The following is an 18657-nucleotide window of genomic DNA, read 5'->3' as shown; positions in this document are numbered from 1 at the left end:
TTAAGATTTTCCATCAGATTTTATATATTCACACATTGATTTTCAAAAGACATTATATAGGGATTCTGGTTTCATCCCGTCAGCTTACAGTTACTTTTGTAACCATTTACCACAGCCACTTAATATTTTGACAAAGGCCGCCCGGTATTATACTGACCTGACATATAATGGGATTGAATTTCAGAAAAGGAATATCAACATCTTGTTGGACATTTTGGTTACTTGGGAAGTGTGTTATCCTTAAGTAAATTTGGCATAAATATTTTCTCTTTTTTTTTACAGAGGAAGCCTTCAGAATATGTGGACCAGACGGTAGATGGCAGGGTAAACTTCCTGGAGATTACAGTAACCCCAGAGGTTACACTAACTATACAGTATGTTATACACCGGAAGCATACGAAATATACATGAGGTTCATGGAAGGCAAATCAACAGAACAACGACAGGTATTGTGACATACAAGTACCCAGCATGAGCACGATTTTAAGTCCTATTTACAACCATTTTTTTTATTCAAAGTACAATAAAACATGTGTTTTATACCAAGCGCACAATACTTAGCTCAATTTGGGTGGAAAATGAATTTGTTAAGTATATCAACGAATGCCTTGTTTCCTCGGAGTCAAATGATTAAGTTGTAAGTTGTAGAAAAAAGGACTAAGAGCTCTTTGGTAATATTACTAAAGGCTTTTATTTTTTATAATTATACGTGATTTAGAAGTAATATCAATTCCACTACAAAACAAGTGTATGTGCAGTTTCAAAAAGTCGGCAACACCCATTTCGACTTACAATGTTAAAATGCATGCTAAGTGAACGTATGTTTTTTACAAATCGTCGTTTAAGAAGACCGAAATGTTCATTTGTTTTAATAAAAATGTGAATGCATCCACTAAACTTGTGTGCACAAACTATAAAAAAATAAAATGCAAAAGCAAACGTAAAAGGTATAAGTTTTGCTTTATTTCTTTATTTACTTTTGTGGTTTGTCCCATTTTAAAGTGCGGAGTTGGGTAGAATTATTGATTTGCAACATCTAAAACATCAGAATAAACCATTCCATCTTTTTCAGATGATAAAACATATTGCGTCCGGAACAAGAACGATGGAGGTCGTTGGTCTGTCTTTGTCTCTTGTCGTGTCACTTATCTCCTTGTTCATTTTCAGTTATTTTAGGTATGTAACTTCTCACATTATATACCAAAACGTATATCATGTTCTGAAACGGAAAATAAATAAAAGGTCTGTATGAGTACTGAGTACTTAACACGTAATTGATTAGTTTTTTTCTATCAAATCCAGTCATATATTTCCTATTTTAACTAACAAACGTACATGTGTTTTATGTGAAATGTTTCGTGCATTGTCTTTTCCCAATAATAATAACTCAATTTGTTGTAAAAATCACTTAACTTTAAGTGTAAGAGTGTAAGTCTTTCAGTCCGAAGTTACAATTTACGCTTTACTTTATAAGATTAATCAAGGGAATCAAGATTTTACCGGAAATCACAAGAATGTTTACCATGGACAAAGACCGGACCGGGAAAACAGACACATACAACAAAGAACATAAAACCACCAATGTAATACGCACAAAAAAAACAAATGTAAATAAGCAACTCGGACTCTACTATAAACTGGAAGCATGGATGACGTTGATCGGTAGGGTAAGCGTCCTCTGCTTCTTCCACCAATTGTTCAGAAAAAGTCAAGTCCGGGGCTAACAAAAAAAGAAATGGAAACTATGACATGTTGAACAAATCTGTTTTCATGGTGCAGATGGATACACTGTAACGATCCACGAGTTCATGATGGCGCCCATTCAACTTTTATAATGACGATTTAAATCTTGTGTCAACATAGCCGTGTTCAAATAGCCTATACGTTCGAAGTTTAGCGCGGTACAAAAAAGTCTGTGTAGATACGGCAAGCTCTGGCATAAGTATAAGTTGAAATGCATTTTTATTTCTAATACCCGCACTGACAAGAATGACAAAATTGTTAAGGCATGAAATTGATTATGTATGAAATTCATTTAAATTTGATTTCAAACTGAAAAATGCCTATCTTATAATTTGAATTTATGCCAAATGTAGTATCCAATGGTCTGACTTAATACTACGCAAGCCAAGTGTCTTGATGTTCGAAATAAGACACTCCATAATCACGACAATCACCTTGCAAATGATCAATATATTTAATTTAGCCAATTTAAAATATGTTATATCAATTAGTCAAATTATATCAATAAAGCATGCGATTCTAAAATGAAACAGTTTTTGAGGAGAAAATTATACTTTTATTTTTGAATTCAATTCTAAATTACAAGGAAATATTTCAATATTGATTTAAAATTAGAAAATGTACATTTTACGTAAAGTACAATGACTGTTGTATCATGTATTTTTCCCCATTTAATTACGTATACTTACATATATTTTTCGTTGTGAACCTCCAAATTAAAAAGAAAAAGTGTGAATCACCTAATCAATTTTATTCACAACTTTTCCATTCATTTATTTAACTTAAATCTCAATTGTCTTTGCGATTTAATTTAACCAAACCAAGAATACAGTGGAACCTGTCTAAACCGAACCCATTTTGGACTTTAGTGCGGCTTGGACAAGTGATCAGTTTACCCAGTTTCAAAATATATTAAAATTGCTAGGAAAGTTCCATGGGTAGATTCCACGGATGCCATTTCCATTACAGGTTTTGCTAGTTTCTTTTTTTTTTCATTTTCAATATTAATCGACAACAAAATACAGAGGTTTCAAAGCAAAAAGGACAAATTAGAGAAATAAGAATAAAAATATACGGCACTACCTGAAAGCCTGAGTCAAATACGATCCAAATATACAAATAAGACATCAATATGAAATACAAACACATATAAAAACAAGACAGTACATACAGTTTAAAATCCCGGATGTGAAATTTTCACTTTTAAAAGATTTTGGTTATTCGTAAAGTGTAATGCGTTTGTTAAAACAAGTGCATTAAAACTATGTTTGTATGTATCAGAATACAGAATTTCTAGAGTTTGAAATGCTACGTATTGATTGTATTTTAAATACAAATACATTACATATTTAAATATATAGGCACAGTTGAGAATTGTAACTAATTTTGGATTACATGTACATACATTTTTAAATTAAAATATGAAGTACTATGCAAATGTTGTTAAGTGTCCGTCTTTGTAAGAATCATGCAAAATCTGAAAAACGTGATACACCCCAAAAAAGGCTACATATTTTCATTTTTGTAATTAAGTTGTTTTATGGGTCTATACTATTGAACGTGTAATTATTCATTCAAATCTGCCTGCTCTTAGAAGATAATCAACATTGAAAATCCAGTAGATTCTATTGTATTTGAGCATCATTTACAGAGTTATCTCCCTTAATTTTGAAATCTATACAATTTTTATCTCCGAAGAGCACGGGTTATATGAATAACTACATGTTAATTTCTGTTTACTATGACATTTCAAACAAAATATCAAAAATAAAAATATGTAGGCTTTTTACCCATAAATCACATTTTGCATGATCCTTATAAAGACTGCTACTTAATTCTCTAATGTTGATGCTCTAAATGGTGGAAAACAATCTATCCTACATGTTGTTTTCACACTTTTAATGTATTTTCAAAACAAATAAGTCTCATGTGAATTGCTTTTTTTAATTTTCTATTTTTTAGGACTTTGCGATGTAATCGAACAAGAATTCATCGAAATTTATTCGTGTCTATAATTGCTCAAATCGTCATCCGACTCATTATGTATGTCGATCAGTATGTGGCGAGAATGAAAGGTGGCGAAATAGGCGGAACTGCAGGAGGTACAAGTAGCGGGACCATTTTTGATACCGTTAGTATGCTCAATGATGATTTCTCTTACAATTTACTGAAATGTTTTAAACATTTTCATTATCACAGCAATGTTGGCAGATTCATTTCATATATCGTCCTCATTTACTCGTATACAAGACATGTTAATTTAAAACATTATTCGTTAAAGCAGACAAAAATCCCTCAACACATCTGCTGTAAGAGTTGATTGTAATCACGAGTTTCATTTTCTGTATCTTTATTTTGTACTATGATTTTTATCATTGTAAATCTCTTTCAAACTACCCCTATATATGCAAAAGAACAATTTTAACGAATAAGCACTTTCAATAGAATTTTATCCTGATTACTTTCCAAATTACATTTGCATGTAAGAGACGGAAGCTGTGTTTGTATAATATAAGTCTTTGCTTATGTCAATTTTTACCAGAACTACAGGAAAATATCATTATTTAAAATGAAAATTTAAACCGAATTTGTTCAAAGTATTGCGAATACTCAGAATTAGTCACCCCTTTCTGTTTATTTCTCTCTACTTAATAAAGAAGATAAAAGTACGATCTAATTAATTCTTTAATGATTTTCTGTAAATTCATTACGACTTCTCGCATGCTTAAATTACTTGATAATGAATCAAATGACTGAGCCTCTTATACAAGTCTACCAATTTAAATATCGTGAAATCCCTAGTTGCAAGATTTTATTGCATTTCTGAAATGTCAAATGGTAGATTTATTCTCATAGCAGATAAAAAAAAAAGTGAAATTATAATCAATATTAGTTTTAATCTGTAAATCCAAAATGTGCAATATTATTAGAATTAAACAAAAATATACCATTTATAACTTTGATATCGTATTTTGGATGGCACAAAATATGAACTATTCAGTTTATCCTCTTATATGTGAGATGTTTTCCCCAGCCAGATTAACTGAATAATTGATAACTTTATAAACAAATGATGAGTAAAACAGTCAGTAAAGGCTATGTTATCAATTTGGAGAAGTGATGTCCCGTGGAGCTACTCAATTATTTTCCAAATTCCAAACATAACCCTTTATTCAAATAAGAAAATCGAATCACTTGTTGTCCTATGAAATTAGGAGTTATATCAATACCTAGTAACATACAGTTCGTATATGTATGATTTCCAAATCAGTTGACGAATCTACACAATTATTGGCCTCAATAACGAATCTAAACTTCGATAATGTGCTTTAAAGAATGCATTTTATACACGTTCCTTTAACTCATACGAAAATAATTTCAATTTATTCTATATACGGCTCCCCAACAAAATTAAACTTATAATCTTAAGTACTTTTGTGAAGGTCACTTCATAATCAATGTCTAGTATTGTGAAAAGAATACCAATCATGCAGCATTATTATCGTTTTAAATATGTAGTGACAACATACGTAAACCGTTCGTGTTGACTAATTAGACAATAAGAAATCCTCAATCCATGCCTGGTGATATCTACAAAGAGACAGACCATCCTCAAGGTAAAAGGAAAGACAAAACAATGGTGTTAAGGCTGTGTATGAAAATGATGTTGGCCAAATCGATCATTGTAGTTAAAAACTGATAGGGATATCTGCGTTGCGATCTGTAACTAGTAACGTACAGTTTGCTATTTGAACAATATTTCAAATCGTGTTTAATGTATTAAGCAAAACAAATATAAGCAAATTCTCACTATCAACATGAGACATTTTGCACAACCTGGTCATACAATCCTTAAGGGGGTAAAACTAGGGAAAGAGGCATAACTGTTGAAATCAGTGGTATGTTTGTATCGTATTAAATTTTACAAAAGCCTATTAAGCTTCCATTTGAAATAGAATGACATTATTCCAGGTTACTATGGCGTTTACATGAATAATGAAGTTATTATATAGACAGCAAAAAGTTACCGAATGTTCCCAGTGTTAAGTTTTTCGATAGTTCACAGTGTGAAAAAAAATTCTGTTATTTCACACTCGGATTTTCCTCCCGCAAAATGCCGTTCACAAAATTTTAAATTCATGCTGAACTTAACAATTAAATAACAGAGGATCTATGTAATAAATTGGATATCATCAATAATCAAAATATGATCACTCGTGCCAAGAACGCATAAAGATTTTACAAGTTCCGCACACTCGTTAAATCAAGGCATTTATCGGCACTCGTGATCATATTTTGGTTATTTACTTGTTTCAATTAATTATTATATTATGAATCATTAACGAACAAACTAATTTTAGCTAGGACCTTTGAAAAGATTAAATGTTTCAAAAGCTCATTAGAATAGTTTATATCTTTTATAGAATTTTACAAATACATTCTCCTATTCTTATCAAAATATGTTTATTATTTCAATATATGATGATTTTTCCATCATGAAAAACATATCTGTTTAAATGTTGTTTTCGGTATTATTCATCAGAAGAAGCATGTTGTCCATATATCGTTTTATGGCGAGTTTTGTATAGGTGTTAGACGCAATTGTTATGTAATTTTTTTTTCAAAAATATTTCCCAATCGTAACGCCAATATATTTTAAGGACGTAGACACGGGGTAAGGGAAATAACACCTTTCAATCAGTGATATGTTTGTATTATATTCAATTTCACCAAAGACTTTCAAGCTTTCCTTTGAAATAGAATGAAATTAGTCTGAGTTACTTTGATGCTTACATAAGATTGATGTAAATTTGTGAATACAAACGTTGCAATGATTTTTAACAGTTGTGTCTCTTACCCTAGGTCTACCTCCTTAAGTGATAAATCAAGAATAACATATCCGAAATATGACATTTATTTGAATGCTACAGTTCCCTTGATTTAAAAAAAATAAGGTTGTATGGTGACTGATTTTGTTTCCAAGGGATTTTCTTTATTATTCAATCAGTTATTAATATTACGAAATTAAAAAAAAAATATGCCTGCTTGTTCTACTAGAAAATTTCCATTCAATCAGAAACCACCTCCATATAGTTTAGCTAGCTATCAGTCGTAACTTCACATTATAATTTTGCTTCTAACAAAAACAATTAGACCTATATCAACGACTAATTTTACCTTCTCGTCCGTATCTTATTCCTTTCTTTATAGCAAACAACAGGAAACGAAAAACCAATTAATTGCAATTTACAAATAAGCATCATTATTTGTATTCCGTCTCATTAAAACGACAGAGAGGCGATATATAACTGTGACATATTATTCTGATTTGTTATGGACTTTTATTTTTTGCAAAGCATTAATTCATTTCGTTACAAAAAATCTCAAAAAACGTGAAAAAAGTTAAAACAAAAACGATATTTTTTTAGAATATCCAATTTGTATGATTACTTTTTTAAAATAAGCTTATATAATCAATGTGTTCATTATAACACATGTTAATGTGTTTGCATGCATACAACACTGAATTATCCTTTAAATGCAAGGATTTGTCCTTAAATAATGAAAATAAAAGAATAACATTTAAAAAAAAAGACGCAAGTGACACACTTTAGATTTTACGGCGTTAGTAATTTCGCTATGCATTTCTAGGGTTCACAAAATTTGTCCATATAAACCAATTTTGTAAATTTTAGCTAGCTTTGATGTTAGTTCCGTAGTTAAACAAGGAACAAAGTTAAATTACTTCAGGGGAGTTGGTCATCCCTTCATTAGCTAGCCATTACATATATGTAATTAGGAAAGTATGAAAGATAAGAAATATGATTGATTAATTGTTGGGGTGTAACGCTCGAACAGCAATATTTCAGCTGTATTCAGGCAATGAACATTAAATGGATGATAAAATGAATATGAAATGATGATGAAATGAAAAAAGGGATGGGACACAGGGATAATGGGGTCGATAAATTTTGATTGCCACTAGAAAATGGGAGGGATGGGTAGGGTCAGGCAATTTAGCCTCCTGTGGCGAAGCGCAAAGGTTCCTACTTCTATCGAATACCACAGCAGGGTTCTTTAACGTGCGAGGAACGTGGCGTCTTTCCCAACACGGTGCACTACTATGGTTTGCGGTCAGGTTTTCCGTATTATAGCCTCACAACCCCAGCATGTAACACCCCATTCCACTACCTGGGGCACAAAAACAAGTTGCTCTGTGGGCAAAGCGCCTAGCCCTCGGCTAGGTTTCTGAGCTCTATTAAGTCGCCTTGTACTGCAAGCTCAGCGCTGCTGTAGGCCTATTATTTTGACACCCGGACCTGCACGGGGCAAAAATAAGAAATAAGAATAAGATACAGATAAAAAATAAGAAAAAGATATAATTTTATTGAAAGTGCACTTATTAAAGACCTTAAGGTGATCTCTGTAAGTATTTACATTATTTTGATTTCTGCTAGAATCAAGGTAAACAAAAAGACAAGGCAAAATTTAATTTTTAAAGATACCATTGCTTACTTAAATATATGCGCTTTCCTTGTATAGACAGTATTTATATTATGCATTTCTTAATCATTTAATAATGTGAAGGCAAACTACATCCCCAAAAACTTTTCGATACAAACTAGTTAAACATAATTGTTTCACAAATTCATTTGGCTGAGGTTTCGTTTGTGTATTAAGTGTAAGTACCAGTAAGAATCAAGCAATGGGTGAAACATGGTTTGATAAAAAAAAATCATCATTTTGAAAGTTTAATTTGACTATTTGCACAACCAGAATCAAGGAAAGAAGACGAGATTTTCCATATCATTTTGGTAACTGTAATTATTATTTCATTGAAATGCACTGAACATCACAAGGGCAGATATCTCTTTCAAAAAACTCATTTTTCTAACATTTCTGAACAAATCCTGTAATCAAACATGTATATATTAGAATAGAGACAGCATCCTTGGAGTGAAATTATATTGTCAGATCAGTGGGTTTTGATATGCTTGTTTCAGAATGTCCCCATTTTGCCTGATTGTTACAAAAACTTACTCTAAAAAACTATTGACACGTTCCATTTCTCTTTTAGCCTGTGTTTTGTGAAGCAGTTTACGCCTTGATAGAGTATACTAAGACAGTTATGTTTATGTGGATGTTAATAGAAGGGGTGTTTCTACATAATATGATTGCGGTTTCGGTTTTCTCTGCGAAACCGAATTATATTATTTTCTACATAGTTGGATGGTGTAAGTAAGACATATGTCATTGCATATATTTATCTTAGCCTAATTTAAGTATTGATTATGATACGATTGTCGACAAAGTCTTTCTTCAGAATATTATTTCTTTGTGCAAGCGTTAAAGTGAAAATAAACGTAACAAACATTATTGTATTATCACATATATTCATAGCAATTATGTTTTGTAGTGAATGCTGTCGATACCATTTGTTTTTACTTCATTTTGTAGATATTTTAAACATTGCTTATAAAACAATGCAGTGCAGTTTGACAGGGATATTATTTCTATCAGGCTTTTTTACATGTATGATCTGTAATATAATAAAACAAATATTGTATTTTTAGGTACCCCAATTCCAATAACGGTTGCTTGGGTAATAACAATGGCACTTGAGCACGACAACAAGTATGTATTCCATGAAAACTGATTTATTCAACGGGTCATAGTTTTCCTTCCCTCGTTTGTCTACCCCGGATTTGACTTTTTATGAGCAACTCGGTGGGTATTTCTCGAAAAGCAGAGGACGCTTACCCTTCCGGTGCACCTGGTCCATGCTCCCAGTTTTTATAGGAGTCCGAGTTGCTCATTTACTTTTGTTACTTTGTATGTTTGATTTTAGTTACTTTATGTTCTTTGTTGTGTATGTCTGTTTTCCATATCTGGTCTTTGTCCCTGGATAACATTCTTTTGATTACCGCTATAACCTTGGTTCCGTTGATTACTCTTCTACTGTTTTAAGGAAGATCATTTGAAAACAACTAGGAGAAGCAAATAATAAATAAATTAGGGTGAAAATTGTCTGTTTCCAACTGAACAGTATAATTCGACGATAAGGAGGAAATTCCATATAATGTTGATACTTACTTATTCGGAACCATGTGGCACCTTATATATACAGGTCCAAGTCAATTCAATTTTCAAAATTCCTTTTCAGTTAATTGCCAATTAATAAGAGTACTACATCGACAAAGCCTTTATTATCATAGCTTTTAATAAAAGAATAAAACATTAACGAGTCTGTGGATTAAATCAATTATATTAATACCAATACGTTAATTAAGTACATATGATCATTGTTTTACCACCGGCTGGAACTAGTATGCACATCCACATATTCTTATTATTAAGAAATATAAAAAAAATAAATGGTGTATCTATAGTTAAAGGATTGTGATCATAAATACACCTTACTTGTCAAAATTAACTATTTTAAAATTCATGACATTTTTTTTTGCAGGTGTTGGTTTACTTATTATTTTCAACCGTTTTACTGGATAATAGAGGCACCTAGAGTCATCGTCATTACGGTAATGGCAGATAAATAAAATATATATGTGTTCGTATTTAATATCAAACTGTCAGTTTCTGTAAGAAACAGACATTGGGTGAAACGTGGTATAAAAAAGAACATTTTATATGTCTACTTGTACCATAAAAATTAATTTCTATTATAAGACAAGATCTACTATATCATTTTTTTTTTTGGTATTTTTTTTTTGTTTTGTATTTTTTTTTGTTTGTTTGTTTGTTTTGGTTTGTTTTTTGTTGTTGTTGTTTTAAGGGCAGATAACATTCATCAAAAACCTCATTTTTTGAACATTCTATTGAAAGATTTCTAAGCAGATCCAGTGATGCAGAGATCAAATATTGGTGTTTTCAAATCATCCTTGATTGAAATTATATTGTCAGATCGGTGGAGTTTTCTCATATATGTTTCTGGATATTCCCCAGTTTGCCTGATTTTTACAAAAACTTTCACTAACACGTCTATCATTAAAATTTTTAAGTGTTTATCAGGTGCTTACTACATACACGTATGGGCATGACCTAGTCATTGTACTTTGTTACATTGTTGTGTTTGGTATCTATGTCACTGTGTTGTATCTGTCTCTTTGTATTTGAATAAATAATTTGTTTGGACTCCTTCTATATAAGAGCTTGTAGTAAGAATTAAGATTGTTAGAGTCTCCAGATTCGTCTCAAATCAAAATAACCAACAAAGACTAGTTACTTTGTATATTGTTTTCAAATTAAGTACAAAACTATAGCTGGGACTAATCATATTAATACAACAATCTTATAACTCTTTGGCATATATTTTTTTTAAATGTATGTGTTAACTTCATAACAAACAAACTTTTCTTTATTTGAGAAAAAATGGAACATACATTAATATATTGAATACCATAATTTCCAAAACCCTTAGTGAATAAAAAGAATGTTATTCTTAGAATCATATTCATCAAACGTAACAAGTATGATTAGTTTAGAGGTCACTTTCAATTATTTTTTTCTATTTAGCCATCATTGCTTAACAGACTGCTCATTAATGCTTCCAACATGATCATTTCAAACATCTGTCATCTAAGAACTTAATAAAGACATCAATTATGTGGTAAAGGATTTTGTTTAATAGGAAGAGCATTATCTGCTTTGTAATAAGAACAATGAAATATAAATACCATGAATGAAATCGGCTATAGAAAATGCTAAACATAGGCTCCATGCTACCTTAATATATCAGAAATCATATAACCTAGGGAGACGTCTGTACAAAATGTTGAATTACAAACGGGAAAGCAGAAAGCAGTGTTAATGTAGTGCTGTGAAATTAGCCATAGATATAATTGTAATAATTTAATGATATTTGTTACCTTACTGTTTTTGTAGATGTTTTTACATCGATGCTGTAACGAACTTACATTTTATTCACTGCAGATAAATTGATACTTCCCACTGTTTGTATTTTCGATTGAATATAACGTTGGTCTATAATTTTATCAAAATAATTACTAAGTAAATTAATTATCCAAAACAAAAATTCAGTTGTTTGTTTGTTTTGTCGTTTTCTAATTTTTTTTTTACAAATAATGGTTTCCTGTAGATATCTATATTGATATATATGCCAACTTCTTCTTATTTTATACTGCCTTTTTAAAACAAGACAAATAAGTTCAGTAGAGTTGAATTAAATGAGATCTAGAATTTGGTCACGCTGTTGCAATTTTGCATTAGTTTCAACGATTTTCTATTTTAACAAATTACGCTGATTTAATTTGAAATTGAAACTCATGTTGTATAATAAAATGCATTTCATTTGACGGTATGTTACACATAGATCATGCTTTATTTCTTAGATATATTTGATAGAATCACGAATATGTTGATCGTAATGGAAATGTTCATATTAATCTGACAAGATTTCGTTTATTCAGCTTTAACGCTTTTTGTCATGTATCGTTAAATGAGATTATTTGTGTATGTGCATTATGTTATACATGAGTTTCAATATATTATTATAAGTTGTATTTGCATTGTTTAGTCAATTAGAATAATCTGTATCAAGTTATTTTATATATTCAAGCCTGGTAGGGACCCTCAGTGAGATAAACAAAGACCGATAACGTATTATCGCAATAAGCAAATCTGGAATGACATTTTTCACTCTTAAATATCAAAATCCACATACTGTATTAATCTTCACAGTGAAAAACATAAGTACAAAATTGATTAAGGTATGAAAACGAGACACATATTCTGAAGGTTGTCACAATATATTTTTCTGCCATTTTGTAAGGATTTCGATTGTTTTAATACATTTCAGGCTTAATTATCCAATTCTTTTACAGGTGAATTTAATATTCTTGCTGAATATTATCAGAGTATTGATTACAAAACTACAGAAAAGCCAGACAAATGAACCTCACGTGACAAAAGTCAGGTAGGCTACTTTCACTTTAAATAGAAAGAGGCAAGTGTAACCTATATAAACAGCCCCGTGCAGGTCTGGGTGTTAAAAGAATAGGCCTGCTTGTCGTATAAGGCGACTAAATAGTGCTCAGAAACCTAGCCGGGGGCTAGGCGCTCTGCCCACAGAGCAACTGGGATGTGTGCCCCAGGTGGTGGAATGGGGTACCCCTGGCGTGTTACATGCTGGGGTTGCCAGGCTATAATACGAAAAAAACCTGACTGCAGACCATAGTGGTGCACCGTGTTGGGAAAGATGACACGTTCCTCGCACGTTAAAGAACCCTGCTGTGGTATTCGATAGAAGTAGGAACCTTTGCGCTCCGCCACAGGAGGCTAAATTGCCCGACCTTACCCATCCCCCCTTTTTCATGTTCATTGTCTGAATATAGCTGAAATATTGCTGCTCAGACGTTAAACCCCAACAAACAAACAAAAACAAACCTATATAAACGTCAGTATATTAAAAATCTAAACAATTTGGCCAATTCTGTTACTCTTGTGTCTCATTGAAAAGACTGACTAGTTTCGATTGGTATTGGCTAAGCGGATAATGTCCTTTGTCAGTCTGGATACAAATCCTAAGAGGCTCAATGGTAATTGAATTAAATCGTACAGATTAATGTAATTAGGACTTTGTCCTCTATTTAACATTCAGAATCAAACCGAAATCAGAAATTATATTTAAATATTCAATCAAATGCATTCAATGAAATCATACATCATGGTTGTTTTCTATAAACCGTGAGTAAGGCCTACTGAAATAATGGTAAAACCAAAAAGATATACATGTTCACATATATCAACTACCTACAGAATTGTAGGTATTTATTGCAGTATTTATTAGAGGATTGATATCTTTTCATCCACAAATGTTGTCCTGAAATGATACAGCATTATGCAGTCCTATTTGTGATTCGTTATAGATTTAAAAGTATTTTATAAAATGAAGAAATACAAGCCCAGTCAAGGGAACCAAGATTTTTATCAGTTATCAAAGGAATGTATTCTAAGTATTAAAACTTGACAGGGAAGATAGACACATTATATAACAAAAGTAACACTTATAAGGAAACAACAGAAAATAAGCCATCTGGACTAAACTATAAACATGTAGCATAGATCAGGTTCAACTGTAGGGTACGCGCATTCTGCTTTTCTAGAAACAATCGTAAACTTTCTTTTAAATGTCACATACGGTGTAGACAAATGAGGAAATGAATGTTATGGAACAGTGATCAAATCGGTATTTATAGTGCAAAAAAATCAGGGCTGATATTTATTATTTAAATTGCGAAAGTTTTTTTGCCAAAACAAAACTTTGATCTTGAGCAGAAATGACATTCCTCAATTAGTTCAGTAAATGCAGGGAAATATGTTACTGCAGATCGAACATACAGATTTCATGATTAAAGTCTATAAGTCGGCGTCCCTAAATGGTAATAAACCCGAACAATTGTAATCATGCGCTTGTATCAGTTGGTATTGAGATAAGAACGAGCGTATATACCACATACGTCACAACACACCTTTTTGTGAAATTATCCTGATTTCATAGATTTGTATATCACCAATAACTACGCTGAAAATGAATAATCATCTTAAGTTATTTGCTTCTTTTATGTTTAAACTCAGGTCTTTCTTATTGTCTACTATAATTTTGGGTTTGGTTTTACCAATTTTTTTTTAAACTCGGGTCTTTCTTATTGTCTAATATAATTTTGGGTTTGGTTTTACCAAATCCCTCTCAAACTCGGGTCTTTCTTATTGTCTAATATAATTTTGGGTTTGGTTTTACCAAATCCCTCTCAAACTCGGGTCTTTCTTATTGTCTAATATAATTTTGGGTTTAGTTTTACCAAATCTTTTTAAACTCAGGTCTTTCTTATTGTCTACTATAATTTTGGGTTTGGTTTTACCAATTCTTTTTTAAACTCGGGTCTTTCTTATTGTCTACTATAATTTTGGTTTTGGTTTTACCCAATCCCTCTCAAACTCAGGTCTTTCTTACTGTTCCTTTACCTTTACTGTTAAGTGTTTCGGTTTGATGTGTTTATAAGTTTTATAACTTTGTTGAAAAATATTAAAGCATCCCGTATAATTTGTTAATCAAATATTTTTGAACTTAGGAATACAAATCCAAGTATTAGGAATTGGTTAACTGTTAGTGTTTAATTTTTTTTGCTTTTTTTTTCTTTGGAATGCGGCTTGATCCACGTTAATCAAGTCACAGTACCAAAGCAATGCACACAAAATTACATGGCTTATCCAAGAGAACCACCCAATCAGAAAGCTTGTTTAAAAAACAAATTAAATATCTGATGATGTTGATAATTTCAGGAAGGCAGTAAAAGCAGCAATAATTTTACTACCATTACTTGGGATCACAAATTTTGTAGTGATGACAGAATCACCAGATGGAGTGGTGGCCTTTGGTATATGGTCATATTCAACGTACTTTCTGGAGTCATTTCAAGGATTTTTCATTTCATTGTTATACTGTTTTTTAAATGGCGAGGTAAGTTTTCTGTTAATGAGACATTTACCGTGAGTATAACTGCCAGGAATGAAGCTCGACACCCGTTCAAAAATTACCTGACAAACTTCCTAAGGTAGTTAAGTTATACTAACTAACAAACTCAGATCAAGATACTCATAAAAAGAGAGAAAATGTAAATCCCTTTGCTATGTTCTAGTAAGTAAACAATCCAGGCCATATTATCAGGTGATGTTCAACTGTAAAATAATACTCGTAAAGGCCAAGTTTAATTTTTTCATCAAAACTATTTGTATATGAGAAGACGAGAAGAATTCTGTTGAACTTTGTTTGATCCTGATAAGCTCGTTATAGGAACAATGAAACAACCATGAATCCAATGTCTATTAACTGAAAGATATTGATAGGACTGATTTATGGTATACCGTATACTTAATATTTCAATAAATTTATATAGTATTCTCAAATACCGTTTTTAGCTTGGTGAAGAAAACATCCCCATTTGATTTGTATTTACGAGTCGTCACACTTTTTACTGTAATAATACAATCGATATTTCTTATTTACGTGACTTGCTACTATATTATAATGATCTTTAGAAATACCAAAGTGAAGGAAGAACCGTAAAAGTACCAGATTTTTTACATGTATCAGATAGTTCCTTATTTTAATTCGTTACAAAGCTATAAAGAATGATCTTCTTATAGTATAAATATATACATTTGTAGTTTTTTTAAGCGTTTGCGCAAATATTTTCAGGATATCAATCATGAAACTTTTCCTTTATCCAAATCACGATTTATTTGAGTGAAATATATCTCTTACCAAATATTTACCCTGGTTATTAAGTTTAACTGTCTTTTGTTTGTATTTGAATTTAACTGCAGGAAAAACAAAAAACGTAGACATTAAGGAATATGATTTCCTAAATAAATGGTCTGATCCCGCGAACTTGAACAAACTAAATAGGTTCTTAATCATTTATATGCACATAATTGTTGTTTCCAAAAAAAGATATGATTTCAATTTGGCTGTGAAATCGGTTTTTATTATTAATTGTAATAACATACATTACGTTTTTTAATGCAAAACAGTACGCTTGAAATGTAATGTAGCTGACCTTTTTTATATCTAGGCCCTGATTACATATAATATAAATAATCTATTTTATTAATATATTTTTTCCGTTTATTTAGAATAGATTAATTTTCTACACCGATCCTGATACTTGATATTATCTATTGAAGAAAAAACAATCGTTTTGTATATAAATGATGACAATGTAAAGAGTATGTTAAGATACATGTTTGATTTATTAACTGTCGTGAAGGCATTGCTACTAATGAGAACTTCAAATGGAAGTGTTTCTAGAAAAGCAGAGGACGCTTACCCTACCGGTGCACCTGGTTCATGCTCCCAATTTTAGTGGAGTCCGAGTTGCTCATTTACTTTTGTTACTTTGTATGTATGGTTTTAGTTACTTGATGTTTTTTGTTGTGTATGTCTGTTTTCCATCTCTGGTCTTCGTCCCTGGATTACATTCTTTTGATTACCGCTATAACCTTGGTTCCCTTGATTACTTCCTCAACTGGTTATTGTTTCTCTCATTGGTTTACAATAATATTCTAAGACCCATAATTTTCTTTAGTGCTAGATTCGGCTCTTTGCGTCGAATTTTTTAGAGCTTTTTGTCCGTCATTTCGTATTTGATCTTGAACGTTTAAAACATTTGCTATCATGTGCTGCTAATGAGAGGTAAATCATTGAACACAGGTACATCATACCAAAATTCCCAACATTTCAATGAATGGTATTTTTTAATTCTACTGTACAGGTACAGGACACATTGAAACGTTACCTATGTTTTAAACGTCCTACAAGATGGGACAATTCACATACGTCAATAAGAATTTACATGTATCCACCACCAAAGAATCATTTACAGGTAGTTACCAGTGTCGTACTCTTAATTTCAAAATTAATGTTCTTGTCTGCTTGCATCATAAATTATAAACATACATACATTTGTATGGTTCTAGAACCACATTCAATATCTTACAAAATTGAAATTTACTAAAATTAAAGACAACATTGTGGCAAATTGAAAATTTCTCACACTGTGGATTTAAAAGTGTTTGTCAGCACTACTTCAATCATTTTACTTTTGATTTATTTAAAATATTAATTTTCTTCTATATATATTTTTTAAACAAAGACGTATTTATCTTAGTGTACCAGTTTTAAAGCGAGCAGCCTTGATTGTTTAGTTTGAAATTAGGATACAATTCCCATCTTCTTCTAAAACATTCCCTGTCTATATATATATATAGACCTATATATATATATATATATTATATTAAAAGAGTAAAATATCCATCTGCCCATTTTCCGAGCTAAAGATGTTTCTACAAATATATATATATAAACAAACTTAATGCGAAAATATGACTGTAACAATTAAACAATGTCATAACAAGTAAAATAAGGTGGATATTTTACCATTCGCTTTATCTCTTAATATCGTGCTCCTTTTCAACGTCTCATCAATAATTTGTTGTAACTTTAGGTTCAAATGACGATACGCAAACACTGGGGACAATTTCTACAAAATAGAATGGTACAATCATCAAGTTTTAGACGAGGTAGCCGATCTTTTTCAGTATTTACGTCTGTAACAGACATGCCTATAGTTGTCCAGGTATAAAAAAAGACGTAGTTTTTTATGGGTTATCTAGACATAAGGGTGGCTCATACCTATTACATTTCGCTTTGTAGTTCTGATAACATGCGGACACTTGTTTCTGTTTATCTATAACAAACAAGATAAAATGTTACCACAGAGGTTTAAACAATACTCCTATCTCATCTTTCAGAAATTACCAAAATTTATCTAATTGCGAAATTCACGAAATCTGTAAGGTAATTGTAATAGGTATATTCTACCTTAACAAGAGAGTCGTGTGTTCCTCATTGTTTCGATGTTTTAGATAAAAGACCATGACAACAGCCCAAAAAATGTTATTAAATAGTGTTTTTGTTTTTATTTTATTTTTTTTATGTTTTTGTTTTTGTTTTTTTTATTTTGTTTTATTTTGTTTTGTTTTGTTTTTGTTTTTGTTTTTTATTTTGTTTTTAGTTTTTGTTTTTGTTTTTTTTTTACTAGAAACGGACTTGACTAGTAAAAATATTTTGCCATTTTCTTAAACATTTTCATTATGTTAAGAGTCGGAGAAACTGGGTTTGTAATGAAGGGTGTTTTGTCATGGTCATGAGTAAAAATGCATATTTTGCGTTCTTGTTCCCAGTGTTTGTGAGATGTAGTTTAGGATTTGTTAGATAGTGTATCTCTTTTCACTGAGAATTTGTCATTTTAATTTTATTTTATGTGTTGTTCATTACCTTTCCAGATGAAATGTCTGGAAAATGTACACACTATCGTG

At 31.2% G+C, this 18657-nt stretch overlaps 1 protein-coding gene across 1 annotated transcript in view; it reads left to right on the top strand.

Moving 5' to 3' along the window:
- LOC148603438 (PDF receptor-like) overlaps positions 1 to 18657 on the top strand; it is a 38696-nt gene that overhangs the window by 19458 nt on the left and 581 nt on the right. The window contains exons 3-11 of the mRNA XM_088552632.1: positions 283 to 446; positions 1073 to 1176; positions 3706 to 3874; positions 8822 to 8978; positions 9318 to 9378; positions 10211 to 10280; positions 12603 to 12694; positions 15061 to 15238; positions 17784 to 17915. Coding sequence (XP_088408758.1) covers positions 283 to 446; positions 1073 to 1176; positions 3706 to 3874; positions 8822 to 8978; positions 9318 to 9378; positions 10211 to 10280; positions 12603 to 12694; positions 15061 to 15238; positions 17784 to 17915 — 1127 coding nt within the window. The remainder of the gene's footprint in view (positions 1 to 282; positions 447 to 1072; positions 1177 to 3705; positions 3875 to 8821; positions 8979 to 9317; positions 9379 to 10210; positions 10281 to 12602; positions 12695 to 15060; positions 15239 to 17783; positions 17916 to 18657) is intronic.

Source organism: Perna viridis, chromosome 11 (genome assembly GCF_037379345.1).
Source record: "Perna viridis isolate PV_CMFRI_1.1 ecotype Kerala chromosome 11, ASM3737934v1, whole genome shotgun sequence".
Classification (NCBI taxonomy): Eukaryota; Metazoa; Mollusca; class Bivalvia; order Mytilida; family Mytilidae; genus Perna; species Perna viridis.
Note: the sequence above shows the minus strand (reverse complement) of the source record. Positions and strands in the feature narration are given on the sequence as shown.